General features: G+C 41.6%; 1 protein-coding gene and 1 long non-coding RNA gene across 2 annotated transcripts; both read right to left on the minus strand.

Annotated features, from left to right (window-relative positions):
• Window positions 1-3,799: 3,799 nt before the first annotated feature.
• Window positions 3,800-5,653, minus strand: LOC113027410 (uncharacterized). The gene is made up of 3 exons (XR_003273048.1): window positions 5,288-5,653; window positions 5,024-5,130; window positions 3,800-4,904 (listed from the first exon to the last, which is right to left on the minus strand). It is a non-coding gene; the product is annotated as an uncharacterized LOC113027410 (long non-coding RNA).
• Window positions 5,654-9,399: 3,746 nt separating this feature from the next.
• On the minus strand, window positions 9,400-25,478 carry pard6a (par-6 family cell polarity regulator alpha). The gene is made up of 6 exons (XM_026174776.1): window positions 25,197-25,478; window positions 17,935-18,157; window positions 12,370-12,659; window positions 11,963-12,088; window positions 10,906-11,105; window positions 9,400-10,590 (listed from the first exon to the last, which is right to left on the minus strand). The coding sequence occupies exons 1-6, from the start codon at window positions 25,272-25,274 to the stop codon at window positions 10,263-10,265; spliced, it is 1,245 nt and encodes a 414-aa protein (XP_026030561.1). The 5' UTR covers window positions 25,275-25,478; the 3' UTR covers window positions 9,400-10,262.
• Between the last annotated feature and the right edge of the window lie 58 nt (window positions 25,479-25,536).

Consider the following 25,536-nt stretch of genomic DNA (forward strand, 5'->3'; position numbering starts at 1 on the left):
ATACCTGATCCGTTAAATCTGGTCCGTTTGCCACACATCCTCACAACTCCACATGTCATTTCCTTCATGTCATTAGAAGCACTTAAATCCAGCATCAGCACAATGTGGAGACGGCACCAGCTACATTTCACTTTCGCTAATAGGTGAATAGAGAACACTCAACTTTGAGGAGTCTGAATCTGTGTGTGCTCCTTGAGAAATATTTGTGTGCGTTTTCATGTCTTCATTCCTTGAAAATTAAAAGGGAGACCAAATGGGCATGATCATCTTTGTGTTTGATAGCAGTTGGTTTAGTATTAGAGAACACTATTAGTTTCTTTTCATACTTTCAAGTTCCCTGCAAAATTTTGGTTGCGTCTTCTTTTTTTCCCCTTTCCTTTGATTCATCTGCTGCACCATGTCCTCGACTTCCATGATAGTTTTTGTTTTTTTTGTTTGTTTTTTTTTGGGGGGGGGGTACAGGATATCAAGCAGGACAATGGGGTCCTTTAAAAGACTAAAAGTTGCTACTTCAGACATGACTGGTAAGTTAGGTTTTTGTTTGGTTTTTTTCATTGGATCTAGTTCTTTTTTTGCCATTCCTGTGACATTCCCTGCAGCATGTGGGTTTGCACTGCCTGTGATCCTGCATCTGTAAACATTGTAGGAAAATTACTTGTTTTAAAATTTTTTTATTGCCCTCCGGTGAGGCTTAATGCTGCATTTAGAAGCTACTGACGTCGACCAAGTGAAAAGGGAGCGAGACAGGCAGTGGTGGTGCACAGTCAATAAGAATACTAAATTGTATACCTAAATAAATGTTATTTACAGAGAGGCATTTGTCTTCTATTCTTTGTCTGAATGGTTTACAGCAGAAATTCACTGAGATTTGTCACATGGGATGTATGTGGAGTTGGTTTCAGGGAAGAGGCTTAAAATGACTAGCCAGTTAACTCATGTGCCCAAAATATTTGCATAAACACACCTCTCCGCAGTTCCCTCACACGGACTCGTACCTACACGTACATCTAAAAATAAAATATCTATGTATTGATGGCATATACTGACCAAATGTTGATGACCCCTCCTTTAACCATACATTCTTCACTTCACTTTCGGATCACTCTGACACCACCATTATAATAGGGGGAGACTGCAACCTGGGTTTTAATCCAGGAATTCATAGAAATTAGTCAAATGAACTGGGAGACTACAGATATTCTTAAACAATACATGAATGATTTTGGTCTTTGTGATGCTGTGTGTTCACATCACCCCACTCTCAGAGACCAGTGCACCACTCACATTCTTCCCGAGATTACTTTTTAGTTAGTAGCTCCATTATGAGGGAGATTACAGGCAGATTCGTTCAATCAATATTGGTGATTGTGCAGCAATGTCTTATCTTTGTGACACAAAGAAGATGCATCACCAATTAGGAACTGGAGATTTAATACATCATTACTTAAAGAACAAGATTTCAGTCATTATTTCAAAAACCAGTGGGAAATGTATTGAAAAATTAATTACCCTAAAATACTTAAAGTATTCTTAAACTAGGTTGCAAAGCCCTTGCCAGAAGATTAGAAAAAGTCACTTCATTCATAATAGGTTTTATCAACACTCAGCCAATAAAAATGCACGCTAATAAATGTAAGAGATTATTGCTTCAGAGAGAACACATCTGCAAAACGCTGTTGCAATTCAGCAACATCTTTTCGTTGGTTCTGTATGAGATGGTCATCATAATGAAGGGAGGCAGGAATGGTGGAATTTGGCAGCGCCAGACCTTATTCCACCTCTTTCCTTCTCCAAGCTCACCAAGGAAGCAGTTTCAGCCTTTGTCCATGCTCTTAGGAGGTTAAGGTGCAATTCCTGAGCTTGGAGAAGGTTCTCCCTTGATAATCTTCACAATGTGTGTAGCTTTTCTCTCTGGTCCAGAAAGTACAAAATTTCTCTTTTATCTGGGCTTGGACCTCCCCCAGTTTCCTTAAGTTAGGTCCTAAACCCCCTGCGGCTTCCTGCCGAACAGTAACTCAAAGAGAGAAAATCCCATGGAGGCATGGGGCATCTCCCTGCTGCAAACAACATAGGTCTAACCAGTGACCATTTTGCTCATCCTTGTGAATGAACTTACGAATCATGGATTTTAAAATCTTATTTAGCCTTTCCACCAACCTGTCAGTCTGAGGGTAGGTGAAACAGATCTAACGCCCAATAATTCACATAGTTCTTTTAGTGTGTGAGTATCTCCTTCAGAATGCCAACTAAAGAGAAAACCTGAAACAGTGCCTGCGCAAGACTTTTTGCAGAAATGTTGCACAGCAGCCCTTCTTTGCGATATTGTATTGCATCCTTTAGAACTAATAAAAAGCGAGTGAAGTGCCCGATGAGGTCCGTGCCAATGCATTAAAATTGGACCTCTATTAAAGGTAACAGGTGGCTGGCTGGTTCACCAGGCAGCAACAGAAGCCACTGACACGTCTCTGCAATGGCCTGAAAAACCTCCAGGAAGGCCAGTGGTTGTCCCCTTCATCTGTTAGAGTGTCACTGTGGGTTCCAGGAGGGGCAGCGGTGGTGCCCAGGAGGTGCCAGGACGAGCAAAACAGATTGCCCAAAACTTTGGTGTAGCACTCAGCCTGGTTCTGCTACCGTTCTAGCTGTTGTTGGTGCACTGCCATCTGTTCCATATGCATGGCGGTAACTCAACCACGATCTTGGCGCATTTGCTGGCTACGCCAGTTGCTGGTCCATTGGCATCACTGTGGAAGTAAGACCCGTCACACTCAGCACTGTACTATGAGTGACAATTTATTTATAGTGCTTTATATACAATAACAGAGGTGTAGCTTTTCAGCTTCTGTTGGCTAAGTTTGCCCTCTTCTTGTCCTCTGTCTGCTCCCACTCCTCTCTTCTGGGTCCCGGCATGCTACTCAAATAGTGGCGACATGATGAAATTAATGAGAGACGGCTGTGACCTCCAGCCTTCCATAGAACTGCCCCCTGAACCCACTGTTACACCCCGCCCCTTCAGCTGAGACACAAACCATACCCCACCACACCTACTATTGCCTGGTTTGAGTCACTAGAGTCAAACATCTCGAAATCTTTATGGAAAAATAAACCATCACAAATAAGTTTTAAAAAAATATACGAAAGACAAAACCCAATGTTGGTCTAAATTAAGCTTGTTAGACAGCCCATGGCTGAAACTAGAACAACTCTTTGGAAAAGTGAAAATCTGCCTTTCATGAGCTCCAGTGTTAAGCATCATAGCTGTTTTAAAAGCCATAAGAAAGAGTGCAGGAATTTCAATTTTTTGATAAAAAAAAAAACAAAACAAAAGTAAAAATTTAAAAGCAGTAAAAGTAAGACTGACATTGTGTCTCTGTCAATGATGCTGCATCTCCAGCAGACAACAGCAAAATAGATGAAACTCACTATCACAGGCTGGTAGAAGATCTCTAACATCTTGCTGCACACATTAATGGATCTGAGCTTCCTTAGAAAGTACATTGTGCTCATCCCCTTCTTATACACAGCATCACTTATGGTCCTCCAGTCCAGTCCGTCATTCAGGTGAATACCCAAATACCTGTATCTGTCTACTGTTTCCACCCTAGTTGTATTGGAGATTATGTATCGGAATTTCAGGAGCAGGACCACGCCTCCAAACACGCTCCTTCCGGTTGTCATCTGTATAGGTTCCCCCAGTTCTGCAAACTGTTTATTCTCATTTACGTGCCCCACCCTCCCTCCCTCCTTGTTTTCAATTCTTTAACTTCTTCATTTCTATTTAGTACATGGGGTTCGCCAATCCCCTTCGAGGCCTTCCCCAATCCACAGCTCAATTCATGTCAAAGCATTTACTTTTACCTACTAAAATGCTGTTAAACCTAAAATGGGGACGTGGGCCCAGCTAGTGAAGTTTTTATTCTCTGGAAGTCAACCGCCATCTTTTTTGTCTTGCTGACATTCAGATGGAGGTGATTGCTGCCTGCCCACCAGCTCCCTGTACTCTAACTCCTACCCACCCTAAATGCACCAAACCACTGCTGTGTCATCAGAGACCTTCTGCAGGTGGCATGTTTCACTGTTGTACTACAAATCCGAGGTGTAGAAGGTAAACAGGACATAAGAGGTGACACCCATCTTGAGCAGCTTCTCACTCAGCAGAAGTAGTTGGATGAAGGCACAGGAATATAAAAAGAAACATGATACTTGCATGTCACCAGTACCATCCTGGTGAGAGTGACCATGCTGCAACAGGTAGACAGCAGTATTATCCACCCCCACAAGAGGCTGGAAAGCAAACTGAAGAGGGTTGAGAACATGTTTCACCTGCAAGCTGAACCAGTCTCTTCAGCACCTTGATGGTCAATAATGGTCTGAATTCATTAAGGCCAGAAGGTGTGGCTTTCTTTGGTACTGGCACTGACAGTCAAGCGTCAGCCAGCAGAGGTTGCATGAGGAGAGGAGGGCTGCTGAGACAGGGCAATGACGGGGAGGGGGTCAAGCTGTTCTAGCACTGAAAGCAAGTCTTCACCAGTTTTTCTCACAAAGGTGGTCTCAGTCTGGAGCTGAAGGGGTGCAGCAGAGGAGGATGTGGATGCAGGGAGGTGTTGATGAGAGAAAGAGGGGATCCAATTTACTTTGCACACAGGTATGTTGATGAGTGTGTTTGTCAGCTGCACACACGCTGACTGCTGGTGAGGCAGGTTGGTAACACCTGGCTGTGTCTGTGGCTGCTGGCATGGCTCTGTCACAGATGAATGAGAAGAAGATGGCTGTATCTGATCTGGCCTCACACAAAGCTTCTTGGCTTGTTGAACTTCCTGTTCAGTCTTTTTTGTTTCAACAAATCTTTGAAATCTTCTTTCACTTGTGCTAGAGGTGCAATGTCAGATTCTCTTTATCTTTTTGCCCTAAAAACAAACACAATAGAATTTTCAGGAGCTGATACAAACTTTTTTCAGTGATCTTTTCATCGTTCAGTTCAGTGATGCGCACGTGTACGGACTGCATGTTGGCAGTTTGGACATACGTAGTGTCTTTGGTGGACCAATCAGGATTCTTTTTGGTGTGACGGCATCTTTCTGTTTCTGCCTGACTGAAATATGTGGCCTTCTGTTCATTTGACAGTAACTTCCACTGTGGACAGAAGATCATAAGAACACACTGTCAGCATGCATAAGTACACAGCTACACTGCTACAACACATAACTATAGGACAGCTGCTACACATGCACAAACACCAGCATAAAGCATGAACAGATACGTATATATATATGCAGATTTACACACTTACACTCGTTCCCACAACTGCATTTACCGCTGCACTTCTAGTGATGTTCAGCTCAGCCATGACCTTTGACCTCTGCTCTGTCAGGTACAGCATGAAAGCATTTGGTGGCTTCTTAATATATGACCACTCTTCATTCTGCTGGGATTGATGCTTTTTTTTGCTGCAGGAATAAAATGCAGAGTAAAAGCACGTGTTACCTCTGTATACAACTGTGAGGAAAGTAGTTTAAAAACAATATGGATAGTGGAATAAACTCCACTTCCCATGACTATCCAATAGGAAGCAGTGTATGGGTTGATGCAAAAGCATGCAGTATTCTGGCTGATGTGCAACTATAACAACAAAACACATGCATTATAAGAAAACAGATTTTCAAGATGTATCATATATGATATAAACACACATATTACTTTAAGAGTGCATTTTAAAGAGGACCATGAGGTCACAGAGAACCTGGTGTGAATTATTATGAAGCAATTTATAAATGAAAAGTTACTGAAGATGTGACACGTTTTCTTTTTCAAAGAAATTTGCTCATGGAGTTATCTTTGACCAAAACTTATAAATTACCCTAAGTGGAGATTCTGTTCATGCAGTTGCTTATTAATGAGACCTTTTACATCCAGGTCATGACCTTTGACCTTCTTCTGATGTATTGTGGATAATGTTCAGTTCTAGTGTTATTATTAGTTGGGGTTTAGTCTAGTTAATATTGTCATTCATGCTCTCTGGTTTATGTGTCATTTTCCTGTTTAGGTCTGCCTTGTCCTCTATGTATAACTTTTAGTTTAGCCTCATCCCCCTTATCTGTTCCCATGTTCCTCTCCTTGTGTTCCTTTCCGTTCCCCCAGTCTGTCATGTATTTCATGTCTGCGTGTTCCACATCCTCTTGCCAAGCTTGTGTTGTCACGTCTACATCTCTCCATGTTTTCTGTTTTATTTCGAAAGTCTTGTGTTTACATGTTTAGTGTGTTTAGTTCTGCTTCCCCTGTGGCGTCAGGTTAATTGGTGACAGTTGTGTTTTCACCAGGTGTTTCCACTTTCCACTACCCCGTTACCTTTCCATGTTTAAGTCCTCTGTCTTCCTTTGTTCAGTAGTCAGTTTGTCTGTTTGCCTTGCTTAATGTCACGTCAGGTCCTAATCATTCCAAAATTCAGAAATGTCAGCGAAACATCAGGGTGCACAATTTAAACATAAATTTTCATCACTTGGTCCCAGGTGGACCGTGGAGTGTCATTCCAGACTCCTCCTGGAAAATCATCCGTGGAGCGAATTGCCAGAATCAATGGGGTCTCCTGTGAAGGCCCTGCCATTTCTTCCTCCCCTCGGACAGTGGTGTCGGACAGCCTCACCACTGAGCACAGCTTATATGGGCTCATATGATAGTTGTTTTTTTTGTTTATTTGGTTTCTCCTTTCCTTTTTTATTGTCATTACCCTATAAGACTGGCGTTGGTTGTCACACTTTTCAATCTTGCATGAATTGTTGATCATTGAAACATTGTTCAATAATCATTCTTTTATTAAATCAAATCTTAAGATGCTGGTTCAAAATGGGTCTCTAACCCTAACCAAAAAAAAGTAATTAGCACTCAACCAACCCCATAGCAGGGTTGGTTGTTACACACCTCTTTATAAACCTAGCTACCACTAGCTTTAATTTGCTAGTGAAAAACTGACTTCACCTTTTTAACAAGTGTCCATATTTATATATTGGCTAATGTTTTGTGATCTATCATTTATTTCAGATTTATTTATGTAGGTAGTCCCTTTGAAATTTAATGTCTCATGTAATATAATAAGGAAAACCATATGAAAAATTACTCTGACCCATGACAATTACATAAAACTTCTTCCTCTCAAAGTTTTATGTTGGGTCCACAAATTCACCAGTAAAAAAAAAAAAAAAAGAACAAGTTTGTCAGGTCAAATGTGTGATATTAACACAACTCTACAGTTCTCACTAATGTGCCAGTAACAAGCAATGTGACAACCAACCGGCCACACATTTTTCAGAAACACATGATTGGGAACAAAAGTTTTCATTTCTTTTGGTTTTAGTTTAAAGTAAAAAACAACAACAACAAACAATTAAACGTGAAACTTTAAATCAGCCAGTTGTGCACATGTGATGAGAATAATTGCAAGAAATTATTATGACATTCCCCTCGGTGTTACTTTTTTTTTTAAACCAATTGTTCACCAATAAAATTTACATTTGGTAAAATTTGGTGCTTTATAGTACAATTGGGTCACTATTTGATGAGTACAACAACAAGTGCTAAATAATTTGTCTTGTGTCTTGGAGGTGTCTCCTCCTGCTACAGGGAGTGCAGAATTATTAGGCAAATGAGTATTCTGTCCACATCATCCTCTTCATGCATGTTGTCTTACTCCAAGCTGTATAGGCTCGAAAGCCTACTACCAATTAAGCATATTAGGTGATGTGCATCTCTGTAATGAGAAGGGGTGTGGTCTAATGACATCAACACCCTATATCAGGTGTGCATAATTATTAGGCATTGTCCTTTTCTTTGGCAAAATGGGTCAAAAGAAGGACTTGACAGGCTCAGAAAAGTCAAAAATAGTGAGATATCTTGCAGAGGGATGCAGCAGTCTCAAAATTGCAAAGCTTCTGAAGCGTGATCATCCAACAATCAAGCGTTTCATTCAAAATAGTCAACAGGGTCGCAAGAAGCGTGTGGAAAAACCAAGGCGCAAAATAACTGCCCATCAACTGAGAAAAGTCAAGCGTGCAGCTGCCAAGATGCCACTTGCCACCAGTTTGGCCATATTTCAGAGCTGCAACATCACTGGAGTGCCCAAAAGCACAAGGTGTGCAATACTCAGAGACATGGCCAAGGTAAGAAAGGCTGAAAGACGAGCACCACTGAACAAGACACACAAGCTGAAACGTCAAGACTGGGCCAAGAAATATCTCAAGACTGGTTTTTCTAAGGTTTTATGGACTGATGAAATGAGAGTGAGTCTTGATGGGCCAGATGGATGGGCCCATGGCTGGATTGGTAAAGGGCAGAGAGCTCCAGTCCGACTCAGACGCCAGCAAGGTGGAGGTGGAGTACTGGTTTGGGCTGGTATCATCAAAGATGAGCTTGTGGGGCCTTTTCGGGTTGAGGATGGAGTCAAGCTCAACTCCCAGTCCTACTGCCAGTTTCTGGAAGACACCTTCTTCAAGCAGTGGTACAGGAAGAAGTCTGCATCCTTCAAGAAAAACATGATTTTCATGCAGGACAATGCTCCATCACACGCGTCCAAGTACTCCACAGCGTGGCTGGCAAGAAAGGGTATAAAAGAAGAAAAACTAATGACATGGCCTCCTTGTTCACCTGATCTGAACCCCATTGAGAACCTGTGGTCCATCATCAAATGTGAGATTTACAAGGAGGGAAAACAGTACACCTCTCTGAACAGTGTCTGGGAGGCTGTGGTTGCTGCTGCACGCAATGTTGATGGTGAACAGATCAAAACACTGACAGAATCCATGGATGGCAGGCTTTTGAGTGTCCTTGCAAAGAAAGGTGGCTATATTGGTCGCTGATTTGTTTTTGTTTTGTTTTTGAATGTCAGAAATGTATATTTGTGAATGTGGAGATGTTATATTGGTTTCACTGGTAAAAATAAATAATTGAAATGGGTATATATTTGTTTTTTTGTTAAGTTGCCTAATAATTATGCACAGTAATAGTCACCTGCACACACAGATATCCCCCTAAAACAGCTAAAACTAAAAACAAACTAAAAACTACTTCCAAAAACATTCAGCTTTGATATTAATGAGTTTTTTGGGTTCATTGAGAACATGGTTGTTGTTCAATAATAAAATTATTCCTCAAAAATACAACTTGCCTAATAATTCTGCACTCCCTGTAATTTGCTGTGTAGGAATTTGAAGTTCGGAAAGATTGACACAAACGGTAAATGGTGAGGTGAGTAATAAATATACTTTTAGCAAATCACTTCTCAACTCCCATTGTGAGGAAACAGGATTTTATTTGTGTTCTTCAAATGCTGCAGGGGTTTGAAGACTTTCAGCTGTGAACAATGGGTACTGTCAGAACCACTCATAAAACAGACTGACTTACTGATGCTTCTGCTTTAAATCACAGTAAACTTTTATTTAAATGTAATCAATGTAAAGTAAGTAGTATTGGGTTAAAATACATGTTACCTTTGTTCATTTACTGCTGTGCTTTTCCTGAAGTATTAAAAGCTTTTGACAAAGTTACAGCAGGGAGAGAAGCGGAGCCAGAACTACCTGTAATTCTGAGATGTCGGCAGTCTAAGACCCAGTTACCCAAATGCTAAAACAACTTTAATCACTTTGCTTCATTTCATGAAGCTTCCATGTGTATCCGCCATGTTTGCCACACTAAGCATTAAGTTTACTACACAGACACAAAGTTTCACAGTTAGAGATGCCAAAGTGACGTAGTGCTACTTGCACTGGTTTTTGTGGTGCCGCAAAAATAAAACATGAAAGTCAACTATAGGTTTGAAGACATTTTTTAAAATACATTGACATCAAAGTGACTTATGGCTTTTACAAGAGGATTTATAACTATTTAATTTTTTTAATTAAATGGTCAATATTAATCTGTTAATACATTATGGTATTTAAACATTTCCATAATATAACATTTTTTAAAAAATGATATAATTACTGTTGTTTATAGAACCTGACAAAGCTGAAAACTTCAGCCATACGTTGCATCGTATACAGTGTTCCTATGCCTTCATACAGTAAAAGCCAACAATCCACCAAGGCGGGAAAGAGGTAAAGTGTAAACTAGCAGAAGACTGAATGGTCCCTCCGGAGGTCCTGTCAGTGCTTCATACGTCAACTCCCTCCTCTTTTAGAAGTCTGTTATCTAACAGGACCACAGCCACCTGTATTTGCCGTGGTTTCAGCACTGTTGCGCTAACATTCATAGTCCTCAATGGAACAGTGCTGTCGTGGTTACAGTGCTGTTACGTTGCTATCTTCTCTCATGCTCTCCTCACTACTACTAGTTGTGTGGGTGGAGTTTCCGTTGTGGCTGGAGATCATCATGGCGCTGTCTCTCAGGGATGCTCCGACATTACTGGGCAATGAGACACTCTGTGGGAGGGGCCTACCCACGGTGTAGCTATGTGGCCCATTGCTAAGTGAGTCTCTGTCGGGCATAGTGGTGCTGTTAGTGACCCGGTGGGAGTCGTAGGGTGTCAGGCAGTCATTCTCCAGAATGAGGTCACCTTCATCATCATCATCACCACCATCATCACTGTCACCCTCAGCAATGCTGTTGCTATGGTAACAAAAGACATGCCAAATGATTAAGAAAAAAGTGAATGCAATATAAGCTGCACGTGTCCGTTCCTATTGGCAACTTGTGAATAAAGTTGAGAATTCAGCTAGCTTTGACTGCATTTTTCTAAAATTCATGATTCTCATTATTATTTCAAAACAACAGTTTCAATGAAGTTTCATTTCATTAAACGTTTAAGCACAAACTTCTTTTTCTTTTTCTCCTTTAACAGATATGATGTATGCCAGTGCTGCCACAGTCCCCATTCTTTCTGTTCATTAGCAGGCCCAAAAAAAGATAGTATGCATGACAAACCTTGCAGTGATGGGATTGCTCAGAGAGGCGGGGCTTTGTGAGTCATGTGACACGGCAGAGCCTGTAGATCCAACTGAGCCCAGAGAACCCGAGTTACCTACGGAGGTTTTACTCCTACGATGCGTAACATTGTTCCTCTGGTTAGCTGGCTTTACGGTCACAATAAGGTTGTGACTATTTGCCACCATCATGTCTGTGACCTAAAATGACAGATGAGATAGTCAAATAGGGCTTAAATGATGCGATGAAAAATGCAGCTGTTTTTCTTAGATTTAAAGTGTACATGTTATATATAACATATAATATTATTTTTTAATGAATATAATATTGTGCAATTTGCACTCCACTCTTCTCCACACAATGCCAGTCTTACTTTATTTGTTAGTTTATTTGTTATTTATTGTAGACTTTACTATTTTTACTCTTTATCATGTTGCTGTAACACAAAAGTTTCTTTTTTGCACTCCACTGAAACATGTGACAGTTAAAAGCTAAACTTTAGCCATTAAGAGCGGCCCATGGTGAAATTAGCCATTTGTTTTACCAAACTGTATTCTACAAGGTGCGTGTGCGTAAGTATGGGAGGGCCCGGTAGCTTTTAGAGACTTGATTGGGCAATACATTGTCAGTAATTAAAATGACCGAATGGGCTGCTGTCAGCGCTTGTAAAGCCAGTGCGCAGCAGCGCTTCAATTGACCCATTGGCCCAAAAATGTGTTGGCCTACCAGTATGCCAGATTACCAGTCCAGCCCTGATTGATTATCATTAAAATGCTCTAATGAGTGCATATAGAGTGACTTAACATCCCGTTACTTTGATACATACAAACGCTGGTCTAATCATTACTACTACTTTTACTTCCTAAGCTGTTTTTGAACTGTTACTTTGTAAGCTTGTATCCACTACGGATAAAGAAAAAAAAAAAAACGACACACACAAGTGCGACTGTGTTGTAATTTATGGGCAAAGTACATTTACTGTTCATGAATCTTGATCAAGTTAATTCTGAATCTTCTGTATATATTGAATTTTCTTTGAGCCTGGAAGGGCATTTACCTGATCCAAAGATTTTCCTGCTACATCGATGCCATTGACCTCGAGGATCTCGTCGTTAACACCCAACAGCCCAGTGCTTTCTGCTAACCCACCACGCACAAGACGAGATATGAACACCCCTGGAACCTTCAGGAGCAAGAAGAAAGATACAAATATGAGACAACAGCTTTTAGCTATTATAGCTGATATTCATATATTCATAACTTTTGTCTTTATGTCTGCGTGAAGGTGCTACTTGCTGATATTTTTAGAGAAATTTTGAGATGGGGGTATCTTACCGGCCCAATCATAACTGCACAATTGGTACATCATTGGTGAATTACAGGGAAATAATTCATCAATTTTGTCAGCATTAAAGGCAGAATACTGTCTTGTAAGCAGGGTAAAAGCAAAGTAACAAACCTTACCTTCTCTACGCCCTGCGGTGTCACCCGCACGCTCACGCCGTCACGTATGTAGAACCCAAGTGGTTTTTGAGTGCCATGCTTGTGAAGTCGTACCCGTCGATGTGTCTCAGGCAAAATGTCCACATCGATGATTGAAGAAATCTGTCTGAAGTTCTTTGGCGGTCCAATCATGAGGCCAGATCTGCCCTTTGAGTGGGTGGAGCCTGAGCCAGTGGCACGCAGGCTCGTTAAGCCCAGCCCCTTTCTACGCCTCTGAAGGGAGTTGGTGCCAAAAATGATAGGTTCATCCTCTTTAAGAAGACACAAAAGAATGGAGACTGTTAATGGCTACTTGCTGATTTGTGATTCTTTTAAAGTGTTAAACTTTACAGTTACGGTGTATTATTTACACCATAATTGGAAAAAATAAAGTCCATCCATCTTGTTCTGCTTATTCGGGCTGGGTCGCGGGGGCAGCAGCCTAAAAAGAGAAGCCCAGACCTCCCTCTTCCTGGCCACCTCCTCCAGCTTGTCCAGGGGAACACCAGGGTGCTCCGAGGCCGAGAGATATAACCTCTCCAGCATGTCCTGGGTCTGCCCCGCGGCCTCTTCCCAGTAGGACATGCCCAGAACACCTCACCCAGGAGGCATCTTTGTTAGATGCCCGAACCACCTCAACTACCTCCTTTCAATGTGGAGGAGCAGCTGCTCTACTCTGAGTCCCTCCCAGATGGCCGAACTTACCCGATCTCTAAGGGAGGCCAGCCACCCTTCGGAAGAAGCTCATTTCCACAAGTCTTTGATACTGGATAGTTGAACTTTTCATTCCAAAATTTCTACATTCAAAAGATCAGAGCTTTCTTGTGTGTACTGTCAGTCTCAGATATGAACACAATATTACTACTAGCTTCAGATCATTTTTTCCCACAGTTCCATTCTGTCTGTATCCATATTTTGTCAGGAATAAAACCAGCCATTTTAGCTAACTGAACTACAGATACAGATAGCAGTTGTAACACGCAGAATAACTACTAAAATGTCAAAAAATGTAAACTTTCACAATTTTCACATTTTTCAAAACTTCTACCCAGTTCTATAAAATCTTTGAACTTATACCGGAATGACGGAAAGAGAAAAGCATGGAGAAGAGGGAGAAACAACTCATCATCTGATGCACATTAGCTGTCAAACAGGGTTAATGGGAATGTATGGCTGCCAGTGTGTGTGTGTGTGTGTGTGTGTGTGTGTGTACACATGCACGCACACATTAGGTCACTGGGAAGCAGCATTAAGCAGCATTAATGGTTAATGCACAAAAATAATGTTTCCTATCAAGGCATACAGAGCCAGACTAAAGCATGAAGACACAAACATGGTTAAGCCTTCTCTAAATGCACAAATAATGCAATCAGATCCCTCTAATTTTGCAAAAGCTATTTTTGGACCACTATAGATCAACCTGTATTGATCATTATTTTGTGTTCTTGTATGTTATATACAAGGACACAAAATATAGTCTTTTTCAGAAAAGTTAAACATGTGCTAAACCTCATACAAAGTTGTTAAATTCCAGTGTGTCCCAGTTAGACCAGCTCCTACAGGAAACAGTGAGGAATGATCACTGCCCCACCACAGTCTCAAATAACTGTAAATATTTATGGCAGACCTGTGACATGCTAGCTTTACTTTGCACATTTTTTACTGAATCTCATCTTTGTTTATTTTTTGACCCGCCCCATACAGTAAAAACTGGTGACAATTCGAACCAAAAATTTCATATTTGGATTCATCCGACCTGTTGGTACTGATACTGATTTTCAGTCCAGTTCTAGCGTGACCGCTAATGATGGTAACAGCAGGCATAAACGACCTGTGTGACTGTTTTCTGCCAAAATTTTAGCCCAGCCAGGCTTATTAATCAGTAGTCTTGGCATTCTGGCTGCAGGGCCTTCGCTCATCTTTTCACATTTTATAAAACACTCTATGACCTCATAATTAAATCAACAAAACACGCACTATAGCCGAAATTACAGTGAACCCACGATCTCTAACATGTATGTGGAGTGACATTGACAGACAACATCAAAGCTATAAGATCAGACATGAACCTCCCCCTCTCTGCTGGCTAAAGCTTTAAATACTTGCTGCTTACTACTATCATAAGCTTTAGAGCTCAGAAATGGTATTCAGGATGGCCGTAAAGAGTAAATCTGTGTCTGTGTCTTAGTGCCCCATATATCTGTCCCTAATGTACCATGTTCCTGTTATCTGCAGCTGTCATGAGCATTTGTATGTTTCTTGCTAGTGTGACCTCACTCTGTAGTGGCCCACCATCTGGAGCCCAAGGGGGTGCCATATGGCCATATGCAGTGCAGGACAACAACAGGCCTGTGCACAGTGCAGACAAAGGGGGAGCGTCATTCTGTAAGGGCTTTGTTACTTCACCTCCTATTTAAAAGCAGACTATTAGGTCTGAAACTGTATCATTTTTTTTCAATTGTGATAAAAGCTCCTGTAATCACTGTGATGCTGTTTTACATTTAAAACAATGCATCAGACAACTGGTGCATCTATTGTGTTATTTTGTTTAAATTGTATTTGTTAAAACACACTTTTTTCAAAGCTCTTGTGTTTTGAACCCATCAACCATGATTACTTAGTCTGTTTACCGCCGCTCCATTTCTTAGTGTTTCTCTCAGTGGAACATGACATTTCTGTGCCACGTGTTACAAGTTGTACTGTCTCAGTAGTTTCCAGTTTGAATCATTTTAGTTTATCAGATGCAAAATTGTGATGTGAAAAAAGGTATTTTGTCTCTTAGTTATCATAAATCACCTCAGCAACATACTCAGGGTGGAGCAGCACAAAGGTACACACTGCTCTTCTGTCAGTATTACTAAGACCGTAGTCACTTTGATTCTTCACATGGAACCTTACTGATTAAAATACATATAACTGCTTTGTTGTGTCAAAGTCTACTCGATGTAGACTTTGTTGCAGTGTTAATGTGTTAAAGTAATCAACAAGTGCAAGTCAACAATTCTCTTTCTCACACACACACACACACACACACACACGCACGCGCACACGCGCGCACGCTCGCACGCACGCACACACACACACACACACACACACAGTAGTGGCATTGCATGGATCTGATATGACTGATGAAGTCTCAAAAGACATCAGTCATATAAACTGAGTGAGATTATCTTGCTCCAAAAAGTTAAATAAACTCACTCATGGCTAATGGCTTAAAGCAGCAGATGGGTTTCTATCCTGTGGTATCCCCCTGTCTATCCCTCACTCACAAACACATACTCACAAATGCACACCAGTGCTAACACACAAAGACAAGCTGTAGTAAAGGTCAAAATGAATGTAGCCAAGTAAGAGGAATTGAAGTGGAGAGAGAAGCGTGTAGGAAAGGAAACACATATCTGCTGTTTTCAGTGTAAAATGAACTTCTTGTTGCCTTCATAAAGGGTTTGATGATGTCTTCAGTCATTTAGAAGTCTTTCACATTTCACTGAATACTTACAAGTGACACTAGTGAGCAACAGAGCTGCTACAAAGACTACTAATAAAAATGTGAGATCCTTACTGAACTTATTTGAGACAGACCTGGTTAGTTAAAAACAAACTATCGTCACCACTTAATCTTCCTGTTGCTCTATCCTTCAGCTGTGCAAATTTTGCCAATCATGTGGATGCAGTGAATAAATGGGATTACACTTCAGGAATGAAAGATAAGTGATTGTGGGAATAGATTTTAGCTGCCTTACTCAAGTCCTAATCCTTTCTAGTGACGCCACTACTCCTAATGCAATGCATGGGTTTAAGATTTTCCAGTAGGATTTACAGGATTTTATCATTTCTGGACTGCAGAGTTTAAAAGAGTAAACAAAGCGAATACAAGCCTCCTCAATAAGATTTCAACAAACGTATTGCACGTGCACATGTTTGCTCTCTCTGTGTTTCCAGGGCCTTGTTTTCCTGAGCTCGCTTCCTTTTTAGTTCCCCAGACCATAGAGCTGATCTGATTTGCTGGCAGCTGTCTGTGACTCCGATCTCTAGCAGCCTGCTAAGCAGCACATTAATGTCATCACATCCTGAGTTATGACATAGCATGAAAAGGTGTACTGGGAGACAACAATGGTACAGTGTATTAGAAAACACTCACATAATCCATAATGATGGATGGATAAACATCACCACTGTCAGCAGGTGTAATAAGTGTTTCTGCTTCATATGTAGTGTCTCAGGGGTAAACAATAAAGCTCACTAACATTACAGTCTACCTGTAAAATTACAGGATACATTTTTGTCTTTCTTGAATTATTCACTCTTGCTATGTCTTGGGCACAAAGTATGTGCTACCAGAGGTGTGTGCTACGAAGCCAGTTTAACTGGTTAGTGACGTCATAGTTGTCAGTGTCACAAGGGTGGTTCTCTTTTTAAACTTGGATACATTACTGTGGATTATGTTCAGAGCTTTGGAAGTGCCAATTTTTCACTAATTCTTGATTTGTATGCTTTAAAAAGAGATTTAAAATTGGAAGAAGCTGCCATTCTCAGTGGGAATACTGAGCTTGCTGACCTCTGCCGATTCAGTGAAGTAAAATCCAGACACATAAGGGTAACAAATAAGTCCTCAGTGTACTTTTGAGCAATTAAATGATTTCAAAATTAACATGAAATTTAACAAGCAGTCAGATTAAATGCCAGCACTGGAATAAATTGTTTAGAACCAGCTGGAGTCAGTGAAGTGAGCTCGGGAAAAGCTCAGGAAAAATGTGTGCATGACCTAAATTGTCGGACAAGAATTATCAGATTCTGTAAATTCTTTAAAACTGGTAAGCAGTGATTGATTAGAGCAACGGGATTGTTCATGTATAGCGAGGGTGTGCTGGGAATGCCTGGCAAAGGCCCCCGGTCCACGAGATCTTAAACTCCCACTTCAGGTGGAGCTTCAACAGCATTCCGAAGGAGGCTAAGGACATTGAGTCCGAATGGACCATGTGCAACACCTCCATTGCTGCACATGAGGCTACAGGCTACTGCACTGAGCTGCAGCTGCAAGGTGGCCGGTGCCTGTCATGGTGGTAACCTCCGAACTTGATAGTGGATAACCGAGGTGAAGGGAGCCAACACGCTACAGAAGGAGTCCTGTTGGGCTTGGTTAGCTTACGGGACTTCAGAGGCAGCTGATGGGTAACGGCAGGCCTGGAAACGCCTCGGTGTTCTCCATTAAAAGCTGGAGGAAATGGCTACGGACAGGGAGGTCTGGGCTTCTCTGCTTAGGCTGCTGACCCAACAACGTGGCCCCAGATAAGCGGAAGAAAATGGATAGACAGGTGGATGTGATCGTCCACTAGTAAATGAATCATTGATGTTATTCTCTTGGAGGGACGAAAACATTTTAAAAAGATATGAAATATACTTTGGAAGCCATTAAAATAACTGTAGGATCAATGTGTAGAAAGACATATAACATGTTGAGATCTGTCATTTAGACTGCTTTGCAAAGTAATTTTTCAAGCCTAATTAACTAAAAATGTATTTTTACCTCATTTTTTCTCTTACCTCTCTTGGTTATAATAATGCGGAGCAGCGGATTGGCTGATGCAATGGCTTTGTGGTAATTTTCATCATTGTTAATTGGAAGGAGGTCCCCGTGGACATCTGCATATCCTAGTAGCACATCAACACCAGGGATGTGATGAATCGTTTGGAGGAGGCGGTAGAACTCCTTGAAGCCCCCTGGACCATTTCTCTTCAGAGCAAAACGACGATATTCTGCATCAAACTGTAGAAGGCAACAAACACACATCAAATGATTTTTAATAGTGAGGCTCAATCTGTGTTTACAATTTTAGCTAAATGTAATACTAAGCATTTTAAGTGTGGCTAACCGCTACAGCCACTAACTAGGAATGGATAACAAAACCTGTTGAGCCTATTTAACATACTTTGGGATTCATTGTTGAAGACCGTAGTCCTTAAGAGTTTTGATACGATGTCACCTCTAAGCATAGAAAAAGTGCGATGTCACTAAAACCTATCTAGAAAAGTTTTAGACACTTCCCTCACATCCAACCTGTGGGGCATACACACTGACAACAGTCAACATCGGCTGTTTCATTTCCAGCTTCAGAGTCATGATTCTGTCTGACACTCTTCAACTTCAGATCACTGTTCACAAACTCTTCCTTCAACATGACCCCCACTCTATTCTCTTCCTATCTGTACTATGAGAGAACAGCTTGCATCCACCTCCAATGCCCCTGGCCTGGGTTCCTTTCACCTGGTCTCCTGCATGCACACTATATCTAACTTTCTTCTCACCATCATATCAGCATCTCTCTCACTTCAGCAGTCATAGTCCCTACATTTAGAGTCCCTGCGTTCACCTCCACAACCCTGCCTTTGTTTCTCCTTGTTTTCAGCCAGCAGAAGCACAGTTTCCACCAGCACCCTCATGGCCAACAGCACTGGAGGCTGTGGGTTCGACTGATCTGACATGGAAAGCTCATTCTTGATCATCTGCATGTTTTATTTTCCAAAGATATTATGCCGGATGCCCTTCCTGACACAACCCTCTCTATTTATCTGGACCTGTTTACCGCCATTTCCTGTAGCTTCTCTCTCAGTAGCAGCGACTGCATTGCGTTAAATCAAAAAGGGGATCCTCTTAATGCATTCCTAATTATCGATTCAATTCCATTTTATTTATATAGCACCAAACCACACAACAATCGCCTCAAAGTGCTTTATATTAGTATAGTATAGAAGTAAATTAATCTACATAGATAAGGCTAACGTGAACACCGACAGTAAAATTTGAGATTTTGTTTCATTTCAGTGCTAAAATCCAAGCCCCTCATAAAGGCCATCCTCAGTAACCACCTTTGATATGGATGTAAAGGTACAGTGCCCATTTCATGAATGGAAACACAAACAAGGAAAAATCACAGGGAACTGTAGGGACAGTACTGGTACAGGAGTTTAAACATATTTCAAATATTATGGAATATTTGTTATTTTTATGTACTGTAGTAACAAATCTTAAAAATTATGTCATTCTATCACTCTTCCTGTATCGTGACATCTCCAACTTGCATGATGTACTGACAAGGCACGTACTGTTTGTGTGCTGTTTGGAACTAGTGATGCCTGGCGAAAGCAGAAATGTTTAAAAATTGTTTAATTAAAACTGAGACATGACCTAAAACTCAAACTCTGGAGTTTAATTTTTGTCCCAACTGTATATTATAACAGAAACTTTCAAACAGTAATTACACAATGAGATTCACGCTGACTTTGTTTTGTCTCCCAACATTATGCTTCTTCCGGTGGATATTAACACAAATACTGTGCCTCCCTTTAGCTCTATAATTAACAGCACAGAGTATTAGACCTCTCACTGGCATGTTTGCCTTGAAAGCTATACTGGGCGTACTCAGTGTGAAGAATGTGTGCTTTATCAGAGCATTCATCTGTATCTTGGACTCTAGGGTGGCATGCTACTTTACCAGTACTGTCATATGATATATGGAAATGTTGACGTTGCTGCATTCAGGGCCGTAATCAGGTTTTAGGGATTAGTGGGGTACAGAAGAGTCACACTGGTGCTCTTTGTTTAAGTAAAACAATAAGGTTATTTTTAAAGTGCTTTTCACATATGTGTTGGCATAAAGTGCTCACATGTTCTTATGAATAATAACAATACGATTGAATGGAAAATGGAAGCACAGTTAACAGGAATATAAAGCCAAGTTCAAACACAGCATGAAAGAAAATATTATAAAGAAAGTTATTAAACAATAAGAATGAGTCCACAGAGTTGGATAAATGAAGTCAAAGAGGGACTTCAGAAATCCAAAATTTCTTTTGCCACCGGCTGAAAGGCTCCATCCCCACCCCAATCTCACACGAGTAACACATTCTGAGATAAAAGATTGCTGCATTTCCATTTAGTGCTCTGTATATAAGTAGCCGGTGTTGAGTATAAAGCAGGAGTAATATGAGCTGACTTAGGAGAAAACATAAGTATTCTGGTGGCAGCATTTTGTATTGCTTGAAAATGAGAAGGAGATGATTTCACTTGTATTTTTATTTTTTATTCCTATTTATTCTATTTATCCCCTTTGTATATTTTATTTATATTTGTCTCTGTATTTATATATGTGTGTGTGTGTGTGTGTGTATATATATATATATAACAATTCTGTAACTGTAACTTCGGTCGTTGCTGTGCTTTTTTTTGGAAGTCGAATTTCCCAGAGGAACCCACCCGAGGGATTAATAAAGTTCTATCTTATCTTATCTCTTATCTTATTTCCTGGATGGGATTGAGCAGAAAAAAAGCTGGGATCCAAGGAAAACTGAGGCTGTGCTCAGTGACAATGCATCTGACCACTTGTTCCCTTGCGTGCCCCACTGACTGGAACTTCTCATCTATAGACTGATTCTCCGGGTCGTACTACCTCAGGCTGCTTCACCCTGTCTCTCCTTGTCAGCTGGTCTCTGATCCTGCAGTCCTCAGCATTCACTGACGACTTAGAGTCAACCTGCGGTTTCTCTGCTGGCTGCTGCTGTTGATAATTGTGCAACTTTACAGATGGCACTCTGTCATTCTGGAGCCAATAAATCATTTGCATTGAATGATTTTGTTGGTTTCATGAAGTTTGACTTTTTTATTCTGAACTGAATCCTGGTAGCGCAGGACAGACTACAGAGGCCTCACTGGGGTTGGTTCAGATGGGTACTGGGACCCTGGCAGAGGAGGAGGAGAACTAATATTAGTGTTTGGAGTGTTTCACCAGTTAGCATCGCAGTGGATGCAGGACAATTTTATATCTTTGAACTTCAGCTTGTTAGAGTTGGAGGTAAAAACTAATCTACCAACCACCTGGTTCTATCAGCCCTGGTCAAAGAAAACAGAGCTGTCTATTTTACAAGGCTGGCTTTTAATAGTCAGCACAATCCAACATTATTATTTGATACCATTACCATGATCATATCACCTGCTTAACCTGCTCTTTCTGTTTTTTCTGATGACAATAGCAAAAATTTTCTTCATTTTTTTTCTTACACAGGTGCAAATGAAAAATACAATATGTTATGCACTGGCTCTCCATCCATTCTGTCCCAGGCTCAGCATAGAAATCTCTCTAGTTTATACACCTGTGGCCATGAAAGTGATTAGAACACCTGAATTCAATAATTTGGATGGGTGAATACTTTTGGCAATATAATGTATTTATATCTGTTCCTTTTTATTGGCAACTTTGTACAAAAGAGGAATTTGTTGCTGTGTCATTGTGTAAAACTGTTCTCATGCCATGACATGTTGTTTCTAAAGGACCACAGCCTCCTGCCAAAGGGCAGTGTCACAAACAGTTTGAGACAGGCAAGCAAGATCCATGCCGACCCCCCACTTCATAGAGTCCTGGAGGTGTCCTAGAGGTCCTGGAGGTCTACAAGTCTTGTAGGGAGGCAGATTGCTGCCAATCACCTTCTCAGTGGAGGGAATGACATGCTGCAGTCTGCATTTGTCCTTGGCAGCAGCACGGTGATGGAGGAGGTGAGAATAGATTCATTGATGGAGAAAAACTGCACCATCACTGACGTTGCAGGTTGTATTTTCTCTGTTGTGTCTTCTTGATGAGGAGGCTGATGTTTGGGAGGGATGTCTGGTTTCCACTGTCATCTCCACTGTTTTCACAACATTTAAGCTCCAGGTTGTTGTCACTGCACAAAGTCACCAGTCAATCTCGCTCATATAGACGGACTCATCTCCACATGAGATAAGCCCAACAGGGTGGTGTCATCTGCAAACTTCGGGAGTTTACAGACTGGTGTCTGGAGGTGCAGCTGTTGGTATACAAGAAGAAGATTAGAAAAGTAAAGACAGAGCCCTGAGGGGAACCAGTGCTGATGCAATGAAAGACAGGAAGTCAATGATCCACCTGCAGGTGGGAGCAGACACATTCAGCTGGGAGAGCTTTTCCTGCAGCAGAGTACGGATGAATATATTAAAAGCACAACCAAAGTCCACAAAAGTAGCCTAGCATGAATTCCTGCAGAGTCCAGGTGCAGTGCCATGTTAACAGCATCACCTACTGACCTGTTGGCTCTGTAGGCGAACTGCAGGGGATCCAGGAGGGGGACAGTGATAGAGTTTAGATGTGATAGTACCAGACGGTCAAACTCTTCATGACTACAGAGGTCAGAGCAACAGGTCGGTTTGTGATCCCTTTTTTTAAAAAATGGAACAAGAATGATAAGTCCTGTGGAAGCAGGCTGGCACATGACATGTCTCTGATCAGCACAGGGCTTCAGGGTGGATGGAGACACTGAGCCTGGTCCTGCTGCTTTCTGGGTGTTCTGTTTTGAGTTTGTTTACATCTCTTTCAAGTAGGGAGAGAGGTTTCTAGGGAGATGGAGAAATTACTGAAGGGATGAGCATTTGAGTCCAGATGAGGGGAGCAGTATTGCTGAATAACAGTCACATCATTATACCAGCCACTGTAAGCAGAAAACCAGATACCTCCACCTTTGTCTTGCCGAAGAACTTCATGTGGCAATCTGCTCTGAAGAGTTGGAGTTCTACCAACTGCACCACAGAGTCCAGTATAGATCCACTCAAGTTTCCGTAAAACACAAAACAGCCAATTTAGAGCAGTCTCTGTTTTTCCCCATCAATAGCTGGAGTTCATCTATTTTACTGCCCAATGAGCTTATGTTCCCTGTAGTGGAGTATGGAGGCGGTGGAGATGCAGGAGCGTACCGGCTTGCTTTCCTCTCCTACAGCGTCTCACTTCATGAACCTGAATGGCCAGATCAGGCAATGAATGATGGAAATAAGTCCTCAGGAGTTGTAGCCCTGATGCTCATTAGCTCATCTCTGGTGTAAAAAGTTCTGGTTGTATGGCAAAGCACAGAGTAAAGCTGAAAGACTGCGCAAAATATTCACGAAACTGTTCCCACTAAAAATGTAAACAACAAACCGGTTGAGTTAAAAACACAGCAGCCAGTACAGCAAGGCCATGAAGGCATTTGAGCAGGAAATATGATCAGCTGGTGACGTGTGACCCAAAAGTAAACAAATGACTCAGCCATCATCACTGGACCACCAGCTAGTTATACTCCATACAACCAAATGACATATCACAACTGTCATCTTGAGCTGACAGTTGTTGTGAGTTGGTGCTATATAAATACAACTGAACTGAACTGAATGACAGGAAGAGCAGAGATTGGACAGTGGGTAAGATACTGATCCATTCTTCAGAGGGTAAGTGTGTGACTGATAGACAAAAGCACTAGGTGAATGTGTGTGTGTGTGACTGCGTGAATGAGACAAGCAGTAGAAACTGTTGTAAATGATGAAACTGAGGAGAAAGGTGTTGTATAAGAACCAAACCATGTACTGATTCTAATAGGTGATAACACCGTCCCGCGTTACTGAACTGTTGAGTTACTTCAGTTACTGCTAAAGAGTTAAGCATTCGACTCACTCTTTGTCACTGTATATAATGCTGTCACTCTTACTGCACTATAATGTGTCATCACTGACAGTAGCACACTGGAATAAAAGGAAAATCTCCCTCTTTTTTTGCACTAATCAGTGCTGCTGTCTGCAAGCTGCACTCTCTGATACAATGTTCATTTAGAACATCATCAAATTCATATTATTGGATTTCCTTAAAAAATGGATATCATTTTGAGGCTATGTTGCCCATTCTAGTGTCAATTTCTTTGGATAATCATGGGAAACACAACTTGCTTATAAAGGATGAACGTTGCCACTGTGACATGACCCACTGGTTAGTAAATCCCATTGTAAAGCTAAAAATGTTCCCTACGCGATCAGTTTGCAGGCGGATGTCATGAGCACGGCACAAACCTGACTGTGAAGCAGAGGAAATCACAGAATTCTCTAACAGGAGCTTCATTTACTAAACTGCCCTTCATGTTGTTTGACTTTAAGCACGTCACAGGACACAGACTTCTACAGAACCACAGGTGTTTCTGACACACCCCCTCCTACCTACAAAAAACTGCGTGGGTTTGAGCACTGACTCAGTCTACATATTTCTATACGTGGACTGGTCCACATTCTTCATGTGAAACCAGTCTACAGTCTGTGCGAGGCGGCTGAAGGGCCTGTGGAAGGTTTTATCTTTAAACTATTTTTCAGGCTCTTCAAACATTAGCAATAAAAAGTACATTGAAAATGCTGCCAATATTTGAGTTTACGGACACAGCTTCACCTAAAAAATATTTTGGTTTTCATCTTCATGAAAGCACTTACTATTACAGAATAATCGCACTGTAGTTTTATGTGTTCGGTATGCTTATTTCTCATTATTTCTCTTATTACAAAAGCTCAACCTCACAAACAACTAAAATGTGAACACCAAAGAATAAGCCAACACAGCTTGGCACCACACACACACACACACACACACACACACACACACACACACACACACACACACACACACACACACACACACACACACACACACACAGACAGAGAGAGAGAGAGAGAGAGAGAGATCGAGTTAAACACAGGACTGGGATTATCGAGGCTGAGCAGGCTGACACGATGTTGATGGTGTTGGTGGTGTTGGTGGGGGGGCTGCGGGCGGCAGCAGCCAGGCCGCTGTCAGCTGAACCCGGTCGGATTTCGTTTCTTCTAAATATCGCGTGAATTTGCAGCGGCCAGATATTTGTGTTTGTTACATCACGATCTGGATGAGAAGAGCGGAGGGCTGGGGTCCTGATAACGCACACCCTGCGTCGCTAACAGCATCAGTCAGCAGCCCATCACTTACTTTGCTCTTGACCTCCACCAGGTTGTCCGACAGTCTGAACGAAGTCCGCTGCTGCTGCTGCTGCTGTTGCCTGGACATTGTGCTCCTCGGTCGGCTGCTTGTTTGAGGCACTGCGGGTAAAAATATCCGCTGGAGGTCTGACAGCCTGGCAGCTCCCTCCTCTACTCTCGAGCGTAAAGCTGCTGAGGGGCTGCAGCGGTAATGGTGTTGTCCTCGGACAGGCTCCTGGCTGCCGTGCTGCTGCGGGCCCGTCTTTCGTTCCTCCCGACGCGCAGAAACAAACCCGGCTCCTCACAGGTGCAGTCCGGTAAATCCAGTATGAGATCTGAGGTACCAGCGA

This window comes from Astatotilapia calliptera, chromosome 7, assembly GCF_900246225.1.
Source record: "Astatotilapia calliptera chromosome 7, fAstCal1.2, whole genome shotgun sequence".
Lineage (NCBI taxonomy): Eukaryota > Metazoa > Chordata > Actinopteri > Cichliformes > Cichlidae > Astatotilapia > Astatotilapia calliptera.